Source organism: Pinus tabuliformis, chromosome 6 (assembly GCF_031772625.1).
Source record: "Pinus tabuliformis cultivar Carrire ecotype Pingquan chromosome 6, CPIR1, whole genome shotgun sequence".
NCBI classification, from domain to species: domain Eukaryota; kingdom Viridiplantae; phylum Streptophyta; class Pinopsida; order Pinales; family Pinaceae; genus Pinus; species Pinus tabuliformis.
In genome coordinates, this window is record NC_142292.1 from 562,479,125 (window position 1) to 562,496,849 (window position 17,725).

The 17,725-nt window shown below is 36.5% G+C and overlaps 1 protein-coding gene across 1 annotated transcript; it reads right to left on the reverse strand.

Moving 5' to 3' along the window:
• Nucleotides 1-16,286: 16,286 nt before the first annotated feature.
• Nucleotides 16,287-17,455, reverse strand: LOC149259755 (uncharacterized). The gene has a single exon (XM_089377047.1). It carries the CDS (start codon nucleotides 17,113-17,115, stop codon nucleotides 16,546-16,548), a length of 570 nt encoding a protein of 189 aa, XP_089233173.1. The 5' UTR covers nucleotides 17,116-17,455; the 3' UTR covers nucleotides 16,287-16,545.
• Between the last annotated feature and the right edge of the window lie 270 nt (nucleotides 17,456-17,725).

Sequence of the window (17,725 nt, forward strand, 5' to 3'; positions counted from 1 at the left end):
CATTGGAATAGGTTTAAGAGTTTTCTCAGCATTGTAAACTGATGTATTCACTTTTTGAGCATAATAGAGAGGGCTAAGACATTGGAAGTTGGACCAAGGTGACGTAGCCCAAGAGGGGTGAACTCTTTTATCATGTGTTGTTATCATATTGTTTATGGTGATGTTTATATCTGTTATATGTTGTCGTTTAGTCATTTTTTATGTTAATTTACACATAAAAATACATAAAAGCACTCAAAAACCCATGTTTAAACTTGCAAATAATTTCATAAATCCTCAAGCACTTTTAATATATTCTGAAAAGGAATTTTAGCACAGGAAAACTAATTTTATCAATCAGATCAAGTTTGGTATCAGAGCTCTTGGTTTTATTTGTGTAAGAAGTATTTAACTGTTCGCAAGTGAATTTCATGGATACAATATTAAAACTCAAGAGAGGAGAAGCAAAATTGGTTGAAAGCCTTGAGTTGGGTCAAAGGCAAGGGGGGCAAGGTTTCCACAATCTCCATCACCAGTTCTTCCTCAAGTTGTAGTTGAGACTCCAGCGAGCATGTCTGATGAAGAAGAACCTACAAACATGATAGAGGATGAGAAGGTCTTCAGGAAGGTTTTCTTTGATATGACAGAGATGGTGAAGGTCCTCTATGAAGAGAGCAAAATTAGACTGAAGGGTGAAAGCTCCAAACCTCCCAAAGGAGAAGGTTCTTTAGGAGGAGCACGTATTGGAAATGGAGCTAAACCTCCACCCTCTCCACCATATTCTTCATATTCTTCTTCACAAGCATATTCACCCTCTTCCACTAACATAACCCTTACTCATACTCATCAACATACCTCAAAACGAACTCGTAAATCACCCTTAATAAAACTTGATGTTAAATTTGAACTTTAACTTATCTCTCTAAGGTTTTACTCAAATTTCGAGTGGGAGTACTCATTGGATGCAATTAATTCCTCATCCAAGGGGTTCCCATGTTTCATAATTTTGATGGCCCCTGCTACACGAAAAATGAGAAATACATGAAAACACGTGATTGTAAACATGTTTTTCATGTATTTCTCATCTTTTTTATATTAGGGTCCATTGAAAGTATGAAACATGGGTACTCCTTGGATGAGGAATCAAATTTTGCATCCAACGAGTGTTCCCACTTGAAATTTGAGTAAACCCATAGGGAGATAAGTTGAAAATATGAGTTCAAAAAGTAGGTTTTTCCTTTTTCCCTCTAAAATTTAATGATGCAATCTAATCTCATTTTATTATTTCCACTATTATTTTATAATTTCCTTGGGAGGCCCATTTTAGACCTCAAAATTCCCCTAATGTTTGCATGAAAGTTATATTGAGCAATATGCATTAGACAATGACTTTCAAGATGTTTATGCAAGCTTGAGTCAAGGTAACAAAGTAAAGGAATTGGATTATCATTTGCATAGTAACTTGTTGCACCATCTTGGCAAGCTTTGTATTCCACAAGGAGAAAGAGTCAACATCATAAGAGAGGCACATACTTCTCTTATTGTTGGTCATTTAAATGTAAGTAAAACTATGGCACATCTAAAGAGGTATTGTTATTGGCCTTGTATGCTTGAAAGTGTGTCACATTTTATTAAAGGATGTTCATTATGTGCAGTCAGTAAGCCTGGCAATAGGAAGTTAGGATTGTACACACCACTTATGGTTCCATCACGACCATGGGAGAGTGCTTCTATGGATTTTATAGGAGGTCTTCCATTGTCAAAAAGAGGTCATGATTATTTGTATGTAGTTGTGAATATGTTCAACAAAATATGTTTTTTGATGCCATGTAAAAAGAAAATTACACTTGAACAAACTACTTAGTTATTATTTTAGAATATATGGGTGCATTTTGAATTTCCCGCATCCATTCTTAATGATTGAGATTCTCACTTTGTAGCGAATTTGATGAACCCCAGAAATGGGTAATTATATGGGCTCATTTGGCCTTCTAACTTAACTTAATCCACCATTCTAATTAGTTTTTTGCATGTTTTTTATTATATTTATGCTAATAGAGTGAATTGGGTTAGTCATTATGCCATGAAGTCTAATGTGTGCTTTATGCAGATTTTTGGTCAATTTTGGGAAAAGTCAAAGGATTAATGAGCATTTGGCATCCAATATTCCAGGAAAACAAGGGAGAGGATTTGTAGGAGGGTGTCTCCCTCATTTATGACTCCCTACCTCGAACCCTCCTTCAGAAAACTCAGAGCACAAGTAGCCACATTGATGCATCAAAGGGGTAGCCGAGCAAGTGAAGAAGAACTGTTGTCTATCTCTAGTCTTGGGAGCCAAGCCTCCTTGATTTTAGGAAAGCTGCTGAAGTCTCTAGTTGTATAAATAGGAGGGCTTAGGTGCTCAGTAGTTTAGTTGGATGTTAGTCAAAATTTTTGCACTTTTGTTGCAGCTCTTGCTTGGCTCATTTTCGAGCTTACTTTTGTGAACAATTTATGTAATGTGACTTTTATTTTGATAATGGAGATGAAATATTTTCTGAGCTAGCACTGATTTCTTTCAGAGGGCTGAAGCTCTTGGGTTAGGGCCCAACCCAAGCTGCCCAACACCTCTTTCTTTGTAATTATATGTTTTTGCTTCAGTTCATGAATTAATTTCTGTTAGATAGATTCAGTTTCCCTTGGTTAGAATAGGTTGCTTTTGTTGGTTTACATAGTTGTTTCCATTTCAGCTACTGAAGTAGGTTAAATAGAGATAGGAAAAGATCCAAAAAGGCTATCAACAGAGCCTTTATCTCCTTTCCTCCCTTTGGGGCCATAAGCTGAGGTCAAGGCACTCTTGCTGCAACTAAAAACACAGCTTCACTTCCTCCATGCAATTTCTAGTGTTGTAGTTTGATTTAAAAGTCAATGCTCTGCTTCATATCCATTTTTCCATGTTCATTCTGTTTCTGAAATAAATATCTTTCCAAGCTTTCTTGTTTAGATAGCACTATTCAACATTTTATTTTTCTAGGTCAGAATTTAGGTTAACATGAGATATAGTTTTGTTCTTTTGGTGCAGCTAGTTCTTCTCTTGCTCAGTTTCAGTATTTAGATGTGCATCTCTCTTACAACAAACCTCTACTCATAATATATCAATAAATCAGTCATCATCATCTCTTTTCTCACAGGTTTCACAAGTCATTCACAACCCTTCACGAATCTGCCCTAATTTCTGCATTTCTCTCATAAGCTTTCCTCTCGTCTCTTGAACAAATCCAACCATCATTTTCTTTCCTGATCATCCTTGATGAGCTTCATACCCCTTGAAACCTCCCTCTAATCTCCAGCTACCCTTTCCCACCATTTTCCCCCCTTTAAACCCTCTAATACAGTCCTCGGCATCCTCCCATAGATCCTCCTGTAGATCCCCTGCAGCCTCCTGTAGAATTTCCTAAAAGTGACCTTTTGAATTCTGATCGTAGAGAAAATCTCTAGAGGGTTACCAGAGGTTTCTTAGGACCCCTCCACACCTTCCTACACCTATGAAAACCCCAAGGTCGCCTTCCATCGCCACCAAATCTCTGCCACATCCACAAACAAATATATTACATGCATAGCAATTTCACATAAAATACGTAAAAATCTAAAAAAGATGTTTTCTTCTTATTCTGTGCCAGAAATAGCTTGAATAGGTGTAGTTTATTTCTTCAGTAGGTAATGGCATTCCTTTCCTAGATTTTCACATCTCTTTTTGCAAAAGTAGGGTTAGTCAGTAAATTAGGGTTTGCTAGGGTTTTCTTTACACTCCAATCTTCTTTCTCTTTCTACAAGTAGGATAGCCTTTGTAGAGTTAGCTTTCTTTCATCACAGTTAAAAGCTTCTTCTAGAAACTCATAGAAGTTGGCTTGAGCTCCTAGTGATCTTGTGCGAGCTGACCAAGTGAAAACCTGCAGTAAGAGCTAGTACTTGTGCATATAGCACCGTCGCTTCCAAGTTTGTTACGAACTACAGTGTTGATAAAATTAAAGTAGGAAGCCCCAAGAGTTGCAGCATTCTTGCTGCAATACTGGTGTTCACTAGAAATATTGGTCCAGCTTGTGGGGATTCATGGACACCAAATTGAAAAAGAATACAACATTTCATCTCCAAACAGATGGTCAAATAGAGGTGGTAAAAAACTGAAACCAATTAGATATGGTCCATTCAGAATTTTGGAAAAGATTGGTGACAACGCCTTCAGGTTGGATTTTCCTTCATATATGCAAATTTATGTTGTTAATGTTGAGAATTTAAGGTTATATGAGCCTCCTTTGATTGAAGATAAAGGAGAAAATGTCCAAATTCCTTCAATTGAGGATTTTTCTCTTGAATACCTTGATGAACTATAACAATACAACATTCTTGACAAAAGAACAAGGTCTTCAAAATGAGGGAATGTGGATCACCTTCGAGTGGGGCTCAAGGGAAAAAATTCTTGAAAGGAAAAATGGATCGATATTTGAAATGTGAGGGAATTGTACCCTCACCTGCTGGACAATTGAAAGTGAACTTTTGGGGTTCAAAAGGCTTCCAGTATGGAGGAATGATTAGGTACTCAAAAAAGAGCTCAAAATTCAAAATTATGAGATCGGCGTGGAACCTAAACGGTCGTGTAGTGCTCATCATGTTGAATCCAATGCAACTCGTTTCATGCGAAATGAACACCGTATGCTCCCATAATCATGTTATGTTCACTTCCCCAAACAAGAGAATTAAAAAAAAATTAGAGCCCTGTCAACAGTCTGTACTGCTGACGTGCACTAACTGGACAGGTTTATATGGTAGGTTAAATAGTCAACATTTTTTGGTGAATCACAATGTGCGAAGTGGAACGTTCTCATGGGTGAAATTTGGTATAATTTTATTGGGTGGTTGATGGCCAACCACAACTAACATGTGGCCCAGTTGGAGGCTGCCATGTGCTAGCCCGGGGAACACCAAAATTATGGGTCAAGTTCGGGCAGAGGCAGCGGGGTTTGAGCCCGTGACCACATAGCACATAACAAATTCATTTACCGATAAGATTTCACCATGAATCTTAACATGTATAGTCATCCACGTATACTTAAATGTTAACAGTGCGCCAATTCTGGGGAGAGGCCAGCCCATGGGGGCCGGCCCTTGGTCGCGCAACCATCACATGACCATCAATCCGATGGGAGCCAGGGCCCGGTTAGCGTGTGCCAACCGTTGGCCTTAGCCTCGGACACGTGGCCCCCCACGTGGCCATGTTTTTTGGAATTTAAGCATTAGTGGACATTTAAACTGTTTGAAAATTTCACCGATTTTCGGCAAAATTATCACTCCATTAGCGCGTTTTGGGGAAAAAATTGTAGGATGGTGCTAGATTTTGGGGAATTTGCGGTGCAATTAGTAGAAGATTGGGAAAAGCCATAAATTCTTGAGTTTTTTACCAAATCAGAAGTAGAAAGAGGCTACAAAGGAATTTTTAGGAATTTTTGAGCCATTAGAGCAAGTTTTAGAGCTTTCTCAGCATTATAAACTGATTTATTCACATTTTTTAGCATAATAGAGAGGGGCAAGCCATTGGAATCTAGATTGAGGAGACATAGCCTAGGAGGGGTGAACTCCTTCATCATGTGCTATTGTGGTACTGTTTATGGTGATGTTTACGTCTGTTATTTGTTGTTGTTCAATCATTTGTTTATGTTAATTTGCACATAAAAATTACATAAACGCACTTAAAAACCCATGTTTAAACTTGCAAATAATTTCATAAATTCTCAAGCACTTTTAATATATTCTGAAAAGGAATTTTAGCACAATGAAACTAATTGTCTCAATCAGATCAAATCTCATCTACGAAAACATTGTCAACAGTTTAAACTTGGAAACCATTCCACATCATAAGCCATATCCATTAGGATGGGTGTGTGACAATGCACAATTGCAGGTAACTAGAAAGTGTAAACTGAAATTCACCATTACTACAAATTTCATAGATGAAGTGGTGCTTGATATTGTGCCATTAGACATATATGCTATAGTTTAGGGCATCCTATATCTCTATCACAAAAAATATCTCTTCCATAGACATGAAACCAAGTACCATTTGGTCAAATATGGAGTAGAAGACATTGTAAGAGCCCATAGCAAGAAACTAAATCTTTCACCTGTTAATGTGAGGCGGATGAAAATACTAGTGAATTATAGCAATAATTTTGTGCTTCTAATGATCAAACCCAAGAATGATATTGATAATTAAGATTTTTAAGGTTTTGATTTAAGATTGAAATCTGAATTGGTTGATGTTGTTAACCAATATGATGAGATGTTTCAGGAACCAAAAGGATTGCCTCCCAATAGAGGAATCCAACATGAGATATAGTTGCAACAAGATAGTCCTGTTCCTATATTGGCATGAAAAAGATGTCAGTGATGGAAAGTGTAGAAATTAAAAAGAAAATTCAAGAGTTGTTGGATAAAGGGATCATCACGCCAAGTTCTTCGCCATGTGGGTCACCTATTGTTTTGGTGCCAAAGAAGGATGGAACATGGCACATGTGTGTATACTCTTGTGCATTGGACAAGATTACAGTAAGGAACCATTACCCATTGCCTAGAATAGATGATTTACTTGATCAATTGAAATATGCAAAGTATTTTACTAAGTTTGACTTAAGGAGCGGCCACCATTAAATTAGAATTGTTGAAGGAGATGTTTGGAAGACAACATTCAAAATAAAACAAGGTTTATTTGAATGGCTAGTTATTCCTTTTGGTTTATGTAATGCTCTTGCTACCTTCATGCGTGTGATGAATGATGTGTTGGGTCCATTTGTTGATGAGTTTGTTACAGTCTAGTTAGATGACATCTTAGTTTTTAGTAAATCTCATGATGAACATGTCATCCATGTGAGAAAATTACTTGGTGTCTTGAAGAAAGAATAGGTGTATTTAAAGATGTCAAAGTGTGAGTTTAGAAAAACTTCTTTAGTTTACTTGGGTCATATTGTTGGAGGAGGTGAGTTGAAAATAGATCTCTCCAAGGTTGTTGTCATTTTGAATTGGTCAAGTCCCAAGACAATTACTGAGATAAGAAGTTTTTAGGAGAAGCCCAATATTGCAGGAAATTCATTGCTAACTTTTCTTCTATAGCAACTCCTTTGAAGGCGTTGACTAATGTGAAAAAAAAATTCGGTGGGGAGGAAAACAGAAAAAGGCCTTTGATGCATTGAAGGAAAAGATCAATTCAACCCTAGTACTTGGACTTCCAGACATGACACAGTCATTTGAGATCTAGACTGATGTTAGTGACTACGCAATTGATGCATTCCTCATGCAACATGGTAAGGCTATATGTTTTCATTCGGAAAATTTCAATGGTGCGGTGATTAATTATCCTACGTATGACAAGGAATTGTATGCCTTGGTGAAAAGTGTGAAAAAGTGGAAACACTACCTGATGGGTAAGGAAACAATCATTCACACTAATCATCAGCCATTGCAATACTTGCAATCTCAATCTAATTTTCAACAATCAAGGCACTTCTGATGGATGGGTTTTCTTCAACAATTCCACTCGATAATAAGGTATAAGAAAAGTACCTATAATAAAGTTGTTGATATCCTTTCCAGGCCTATTATTAGTGCAACTACTTTACTCAAGCATAATTCTATTTTATATGAAATTTATATTGAGCAGTATGTATTAGGCAATGACTTTCGGGATGATTATGCAAGCTTGAATCAATGTAACCAAGTAGAGGAATTGGATTATCATTTGCATGATAACTTGTTGTGCCATCTTGGTAAGCTTTGTATTCCATATGGAAAAAGATTCAACATCATAATAGAAGCACATACTTATCTTATTGCTGGTCATTTTGGCGTAAGTAAGACGATGTTGCATCTACATAGGTATTGTTATTGTCCTCGTATGCTTGAAAGTGTGTCACATTTTATTAAAGGATGTTCATTATGTGTAGTCAGTAAGCCTAGCAATAGGAAGTTAGGATTGTACACATCACTTCCAGTACCTTCACGACCATGGGAGAGTGTTTCTATGGATTTTGTAGGAGGTCTTCCATTGTCAAAAAGAGTTCATGATTATTTGTATGTAGTTGTGGATAGGTTCAACAAAATGTTTATTTTTATGCCATGTAAAAATAAAATTACACTTTAACAAACTTCTCAGTTATTCTTTAAGAATGTATGTGTTCATTTTGGATTTCCCACATCTATTGTTAGTGATTGAGATTCTCTCTTTGTTGGGAATTTTTTATCAAGCTTGTGGGGATTTATGGACACAAAATTGAAAAAGAGTACAACATTTCATTTGGAAACAGATGGTCAAACAGAGGTGGTGAATAGGATAGTGATACATCTTCTTCATGGGTATTGCAGCAAACATCCTAAGTTGTGGGATGAACATTTGCACTACATTCAACATGCTTACAACCGGGTCAAGCACTCTTCAACTCAAACATCGCCATTTGAAGCATGTTTGGGATACCTGCCTAAGTCTCATTGTGATTTAATTTTTGGAAAGGATGTTGCTATCGATGGTCATAGTGACATAGAAAAAACAAGAAGGTTCGTTGAACAAATCAAATTGGTACACCAAAGAGTTAAAGAATAGTTGGAAAAGAGCCAACGCAAGTACAAAGAAAGGCACGACAAGCATCGTGTAGCTCAAAAGTTCCAAGTTAGTTATGAAGTTTGGATTCAAATTTACAAAGAGAGGCTCCAAGGAGAAGGTAAAAAGCTTAAACCAATTAGATATGGTCCATTCAAAATTCTGGAAAAGATTGGTGACAATGCCTTCAGGTTGGATTTGCCTTCATATATGCAAATATATGTTGTTGTTAATGTTGAGAACTTAAGGTTGTATGAGCCTCCTTTGATAGAATATCAAGGATAAATCTCCAAATTCCTTCCATTGAGGATTTTTCTACTGAATACCTTGATGAACTACAATAAGACACCATTCTTGATAGAAGAATAAGGTCTTCAAAATGAGGGAATATGGATTACTTCTGTGTGGGGCTCAAGGGAAAAAATCCTTCCAAGGCCAAATGGATCAATATTAGAAAGGTGAAGGAATTTTACCCTCACATGCTAGAAAAAAAAAAGTGATCTTTTGGGGTCCAAAAGTCTTCCAGTGCGGAGGAATGATCAGGTGCTCAAAAAATAGCTCAAAATTCAAAGTTGTTGGAATGGTGTGGAGCCTAAATGACTGCATAGTGTTCATCATCTTGGATCCATCAAAACTTGTTTCACACGAAGCAGACACCATATGCTCCCAAAATCAACTTCTGTTCGTTTTCCTAAATAGCACATTTTAAAACAAAAATGCAGATAGCCTAGCTAGTAGTTTGTACAGCTAACGTGGAATTGGCTGGGCATGCCTATGTGGCAGGGTGAATGTGCAACACCGGTGAATGGTGTGGTGGCAAGTGGCACGATGCTATTGGTTCAGATTTGATAGATTTTGATTGGTTAGAAGGTGGCCAACCATAGGGTGCTATGTGGCCTAGCTAAGGGCTAGCACATGGCAACCCAAGGGCCTCCAAAAATTTGGTCAATAGTCTAGGAGCAATGGCGAGGGTCAAACCCATGACCACCAAGCGACAAGCCAAGCCTCCTACCAACACACCATCGGAGAAGTTCTTAACAACTATAAGACACGACTTTTATTTGAAGTTGAAGTCCATGCCATTACAGGGAAGGACCAGCCCATGGGAGCCAACCCTTGGATGTGCCACCCGTATGTGATCACCAGTGAATAGAGCAAGGGGCCCCAGCTGGTGAGGGCAGACCGTTGGCCTTAGCCCCGGGCATGTGGTCGCCCGCATGTCCACAAAATTCAGAATTTAGGCATTAGAGGCAATTTAATGCATCCAACAATTTTGCCCAGAAATTGGCAAAATCAGCGCTCCGTTAGGATAACTTGGGGTAAATTTGTAGGATGGTGCCATATTTTGGGGAAATTGCAGTGTGGTTAGCAGAAAGACTTGGGGAATCCATAACTTCTTCAGTTTTTGACCAAATCAGGAGCAAAAGGAAGCTACATGGGCATTTCTAGGCATTCTGGAGCCATTAGAATAGGGTTCAGAGCTATCTGAGCATTGTAAACTGAAGTATTCATACTTTTGAGCATAATAGAGAGAGCCAAGCCATTGGAAGTCAGACCAAGGAGACGTAGCCCAAGAGGGGTGAACTCCTTCATCATGTGCTATTGTGATATTGTTTTGGTGATGTTCATGTCTATTTTTTTTCCCTTGGGAAAAAGTCATAATTTCCATTAATATGTTGAAAATTACATTTTGTAGATGTCGTAGCATATGCATATGTGAGGTGATAGCCTATCAGTATATATATGAACAAAAATCAAAATCATGTGTTCCACGCAGGGAGCACTGTTATATCAACCATAATATAAAAACTGTCTCTACGCAGAGAGAGCGATCATAGTACTGTTTGTGTGAAAAACCATAAAAAAAACTTAAATATTTACATATAATCAAAAATTTATACCGGGCTCATGAGCCCATTATATAGCATGTAAATCTATGAACGGTCTGTGGCAGTGATGTTCATGTCTGTTATGTGTTGTTTTTCAATCATTTGTTTATGTTAATTTGTACATAAAATTTACATAAAAAGCACTCAAAAACTCACGTTCAAAATTTCAATTAACCTCATGAATCCTTAAGTAATTTTAACATATTCTGAAAAGGAATTTAGTACAGGAAAATTAATTTTCCCATTCAAATCACTTTAAGATTGAATTTTTCCACTCTAGATTTCATGTTCTATTTCATGAAACCTGAAGAAGTTTCTCATGCCAAGCAACCACACCTCTGCATCCTATGTTTTCTTCATCCCTCCATCAAATTTTGGTCTCCTTTATTTCTTAAATTCATCCAGAAAATATCCCTTGTCACTCATCCTGTAAGGACAATACCGATGACAATCATAATGCTTATCTGAATTAGAACTAGAATCATACTTGGGTCTATACCCTCTCCTATCTGGAGTATCCAATAATCTGTCATCTCTAATTGTGTCATCTCTATATGATCTGTGACCACCATGCGACCAACTACCATATTCCTCATTAGTTATATCCTCTTGCTCATGGTTGATCCAAAGCGGTCCCTGTCATTGCAAATATGACAAGCTCTCAAGTATGACTGCATTTACCTATGTAACTTTTCCTATGCATGTATGATTCTATCCTTATCTAACTTACAACTCCTTATCTCTTCCTTTAAGATTCTTAGTGTCACTGCCAAGTTGTAAGAGTTCCCAATAACATAATTCTCTTCAAATGCATAGGGAGAGTCTTTGTGGTCAACCATCTTGCTAGCCATTTTATATTTCCTCCTGCAAGGTGTATCATGTCAGCTAAACCAAATCACAATAAACCAGCATACCGTAGTATAGCTCGGGGAGGATACCTTCTTTTCAAGATCAAAAAATCAGTGTAATACATGTATAACATAATTATAACAACATATAGAAACATAAAACATAAGAATATGACCATGCAACCACCATTCGAACTAGGGTCTAGTCATCAATGCATGACTTCAACAACAACACACACCATGACCTCATGCATAACAAACACCATCGTTATGTCACTATACACATGACCCCATGCAAACATGAACATGCATAAGCAATGCATAACCATCCACACATATGCATAAACACATATGAACAATATTTGAAATCAAACCTACAAGAATGACACATGCAACCAAGCATACAATAATGCTATCTAACATACTGTAATGATACATGTAACGAACATAAATCGAAATCGACATGTAACCAGTTATACAATCACAACGATGCATTCCACATACACACCTCAAATTTCACATGTTTACATCACTACAACCTGGCATGAAAAACATCATGCAAATGCAACAAGCACATGGAATGCAAGGGTGAGAGACACACATGCAATTGACATGCATGCATTACCAACACATAGCCCATCTAGTATGAGGGGTGAACCATGCTCTGATGCCACTCTGTAACACCCTCCTCCCACATTTATCCAAGTAACCGGCTAGTCGGGGAAAACATGCAACAAGTGGCGACTATGATATGATTCAACCTCCTAAGCCACGTTAAGGAAGTGGAACCAACAAAAACAAACCATACAGATAGTAATTATCAGCTACAGGACCCTCAAGAACTAATCCAATACTTTAGACAACTTGTCTTAGGGTCCCACTGAACTTTTGGACAATTTGAAGCTCAGTCGCTCACATGTTATAGGCATGAGTGCGACCAGAAACTCAAATTCACTCTCACATGCTTGCTTGCCAGTGACCAAAGACCAAAATTGTCAGTGCTATGCCAGCAACTCCAGGATTTTAGCCACTTTGTAAGGCCCAGAGCCCATGTCACTGCCCAGAATTGAACCATCTATTCAGATCAATAAAATAACATGGAAATGACAGTACTAAAGCAAATACTTGTTCAAGACCTTGACTTGACCCCTACTAGCCATGATAGACATTTCGTCAAACATATTCCAAATGTGTAATCTGCAGGTGTAGTTAACAATTCTGATCATAGGGGTATCATTCTTAGCTGAGAACTGCTAAGAACCATTGATGCCTCAACATATCAATTACCATTCCATCCATTAGGTCATAGGCACATTGATTATTCAATTACAAGTAAAAACATGAGGAAATCCATACATGGTTGTGGTTATAAAACACACACATAACAAACATAATAGGAACATAAATACTCATTAACTTACAACTATATAGACCACATACAATCCATCAAAATGCTGATAGAAATACAAGGAAAAATAACCTTTCACTAATGATGCAAAATCCAAACTCGGGATGAGACTTCCACATTCCACCCAACCATAGAATGGCTAAGCCAAATCTCTCTTCAGCCATTCACCCCCGTGGCATATATCAAGCACGAATGTGGGATCTCATAGAACACATAAACAAGGAAAATTTAAGGATGGAAAATTATCTTGAAGTTTAAAAACATTGGTGAATCTCACTAGTCCCTAATATGCAAACTATAAAATGTTTATTGATATATTTGTAAAATTATTCAAATCTATAATGATTTCAAATATAGTCGCTATATAATTTTGGCAATTTTCGAGGTAAAGTAATTTTATATTGTAAAATTTTGAAGAATCATTTTTTAGCAAAAATGGAAATTGACCAATCATTTTTTGGGAAAAATCATGGAAAATTAGCCCACCTGTGAATATTAGCCCCTAAAATTTTCCATGCACATCAATCAAAACTCATCCAGGGCTTCTAGAGGTCATCCAACTCAACCCATCAAACAGTGATTCCACCTCATGGTTAGACATCACAAAACCATCACCCGATTGGTCTCTATCCCAACCATCAAGGGCTCCAAAGCATTTGTTCCAACCAAGGCTCCAGGACTAATAACTCAACCCACAGTTGTCGTCAAGCTCCAGATCATTTGTCCAACCAAGGCTTTAGGACTAGTCACTCAACCCACCAAGGGCTCCAGAGTGTTTGTCCAACCAAGGCTATGGAACTAGTAATCCAACCCAAGTTGTTATAGGGATCTAAAGCATTTGTCCAACCAAGGCTTTAGGAACTAATAACTCAACCCAAGCTAAGGAAACATGAGAACCAACCAAAAACAAACAATGAAAGTAAACCCACAATTACCATGGTTATCTAGGAAATGGAAAGGCTAGGTAATCCACTGTCAATCCAGGAAATCTTCCATGCCAATGACATATCACAACCAAGAAATCACATGCATGTGTCATGCATGCCAAAATTAGTGAAGAAAATATACATGCAACTCAGTACTTGCAAGAAAATTTGATGTAGTTGTTGATCCCATTGCCCTCTTGCACTTTCCTACTCTTCCTTTGTCTTTTTGCTCCAAAAATCCAATTATGCCATGCCCTCCAAAAGTGCTCCAAGAAAGCTCTAAGTCTTCAAGAGTATGAGAGAGAGAGAGAATAGAAGAGAGCTCCAACATTGAACTAACAAAAGGTTACCAACTGATCCTCAAAAGCCTTTTTATGAATGAGGCCTCTATTTTCTTCATTTTCCATTATTTTCCTTCATTTTCCTCCTCGTATGCAACCTCTGACCTTTCACCTCCCTTTTCTCATAATTTCCATTATTTTCATAAATAAATGTGCCAAAATGCCATTTTCCCTTTCCAAAGCCTTAGACATTGCCTTTGTCAATTTGCTTAGCCATAAACAATCACAAGTGATCTCCATCACTAGGATTTTTCTGAACATTTAGCTTGGAATAAGTGTCCCATCCTCCGTGGTAATTGTTTTTAACTTTTGTTACATGGAATTTTCACTAGGGTTGTTACAGGATTGTGTTCAGAGAAGAGATGTTTTTAGTGGGTCTAGATTCATATTGTCCTTTATGTATCTATGGTGGAAATGGCTAGTATTTCAACTATGGTATTATGCTTTGATGAACTGAATCAAGCATTACGCTCTATGGTTTCTAGGATTTCTCAATATTTTGGTATGCATTCTTGGATGGGATATATAAGGAAAGCTATGTAACTTTGATTTTCTTAGGAGATACAAGTGTTTTAATTTACCAAAAAAAAAACATTTTATGAGTGCTACTCCAAACTAGCATAAATCAATCTTAATTTTGGATCTAGTGAGAGCATTGGTAGATCTATACAAATAAGATTGTGGGAGATTTGATCTATAAAACTAGAGTTAAGATGAATCTATGTTAATATAACTAAAAATAATTATATTTAATATTAATTGACTTTCAGGTTCATTTAATTTCTGTAAAAACTCATTCTCATAAATATTGAAACAGGAAACAATTTATAATTTCTTGATTTCATTCGAATGAAAAACATTTTTAAATTATTGAATACAGTTCATTCATACATTTTTATTATTTTAAGAATGAAAAATCTAGAACCCATTACAAAATAAATCACACGTATAAACCTCATTATATTTATGTACGAGGAAAGCGATTTTTTTTCGTTCAAGTCATGATTGATAGCAAGCTGCTTCTGAAAGTTCAACAACAACAGTGCTGCTTCAGAGTTGAACTTCGTCATGAGCTTCCTCAAGTGCGAGGCTATGCATCTCATGATGGAGGATGCACACTCCATACAAGGATGGGTTCATCAGCTTTGTAAAATCATGGAGTCCAACATCACGGACATCAACACCTGCCATGTTATGTATAAGGATAGACAAATCGTAGTTAGTGAGCTCTATCATGTTCTCGGAAACCTGGGAGAAATGAGTATCTTCAGGAGTGTCTACATATGATCAAGAACATCAACTCCAACAATCGTGACTTTATTATTTCCAAAGACTATGATGATGGCCCATCGTTCTTAATTGACTCTCACTTTTTATATGTATAAAAACCTAAAGCTAAGCTGTGAAGAACCTTATATGTTATAATGATTTTTTTTATAGTTACTATTGATGTGTCGTAAGTCTCCACATTCATATATATATAATCGTATTTAGTTTCAGTGAAATAATTTATCAAAAGACGATATAGATATGTATTTAAAATTCATTTAAATCTAATTTAACTTTAAATTTATTAAATTAGAGAAATCAAATCTTATAAAATAGAAATCATTAATCAATATTTGATATATTCAAAATTATAATATATTTTAAATTAATATATATATATATAATAATGAAAACATATATGTTTTGTTATTTATATCTTAAATTATATATTCCACTATATTATGTGTGTTAAGTGAAAATTATTTTTATATTTATAGGAAGAATAAATATGTTTTGGTGGTTAGGGAATATTTGTTTTGAAACATAACGCTCAAAGTCATTTTATTAAATCTTATCTTAATAAATTAAATCTAAATGGAAAAGATCTTATTCATTCCTAGTAACTACCTAAAATAAATAAAATTAACAATAATATACAATTTAATAAACTCAATTAAAAACAATATACTATAATAAATTACTGTAAATTTGTAAACAATACTCTATATATATATGTAATTATGTTTTTTTCTCAATTTAATCTAATAAAATACTAATCTAATAAAAAAAAAAAAAATTAAAGCCCGTAAGAATTTTAGACCTAATAAAATTGTAAAATAAATAAATATATAATTTTAATTTTAATTTTTACTGCTATTAAGGTAATAAAATACTAATCCAATAACAAAATAAGAATTAAAGTCGGGCCAGAATTTTAGACATGATAAAACTGCAAAACAAGATATTCAATTCTTTTTCCGCAAACGTCCAGCTCACTAAAATTTCAATGAAAAAACCCAATACACGATCTTTAAAAAGTTTTGGACAAATATCCAAATCATGAAAAGTTCCCCAAAAAAAATCCTAGTCCAGCTAAAAAAAATCCTAGTCCAGCTAATAGTATACAAATACCACCATTGAACTTCTACCAGCGTGGAGCGTAGTACACAGGAAAACAAAATAACAAAGTAGGGACGAGGAATATATATAGATATATGATGTTTAATGCACACATGTAATATATAATGTGAAGTTTCATGCGCCTCCTAATCATGGCTTTCTTCTGTCGCCCACAGAAAGGAAGCATACATCCCCACAACATTAACTACCTCTTCATCTCCAGTTTGCTCCATAATCCGCTCGATACCGTTCACCTCAATACCCTTTTCTGCGAGGTCTCCACTTTCTAATTCGCATCCGAAGACGGTGTACTTTTTTTGCAGAATATGGCTCATTATATTCTCGGAAGAAGGCCACTCATAAGGCACCTGGCCCTTTGAATCCTCCTCCTCAAATACCGGCTTGCAGCCAAGGTGGGTACATTCCACTAATACTCCTGATGTTGTTACGAACTTCCGAAACAATCTCATTACAGGGAGCTCATCATCAGGGGATCGAGACAGTTCCTTACTTTCCCGTAAAACAGAGTTCTTCTTTCCAGCGGGTGTTGATCTCTGTGGCGAATTCATCACCATTATCGAATCCAGGTGAGATAATGGATGACGGTCAGTACTCCACTTAATCATGTTAAATGACCTAAATTGCAAATTCACAACCGAAGACCTAATGGACCGGAATGGAAAGTTAGCGGAAATTAGCAGAGTTCCATTGGCCATTTTATGCAGCGATCGATCAGGTATTTATATTCTGACACGTCCAGCTAAAGGGAAATAAACTTCCCAAACATAGTTGAGTGATATCTTTACTAGGGTTATCGAACGGTGGAGCTATATATATATATATATATATATATATATGTTATCAATTGCTGGAGAAGGTTGGGAGTTTACCAGGATAGGATCTGATTGAGTGTGAATATATTCTGTAAATACTTTAGTAAGAATCTGAAAGAGGACCGGCCTGTAATTGTAGCGTCGCAGTCCTTTCTACAACTTTTTTTCTTGCGATATGATGCTATGGTTCGTATATGACAGGAATTCCAATGGTTGTGGGCTGTTGCCTCTGATTGATTGCAGACATTGTAACCTTGGAGTGGACAGGAGGAAAAGGAACGATGTGAATCTGAATTTGATGACACTTCCAAATATATGAAGATGCCATGAATGATTATGCTGATATTTTCAATACATGAAGATGCCATGAATGAATATGACATTAGCGGACACCAGAGTTCTGTTGCCTGCAGCTTCACGTGCAGGTAGGGCAGGCGTTACGTACGTGGCAGCTCATTAATCATATAATTCGGAGCTTTCGCTGTGCATTTAC

What these genes read in the sequence shown, in the direction of transcription:
- LOC149259755 (XM_089377047.1), bottom strand. Translation starts at nt 17,115, where the DNA reads ATGGCCAATGGAACTCTGCTAATTTCCGCTAACTTTCCATTCCGGTCC.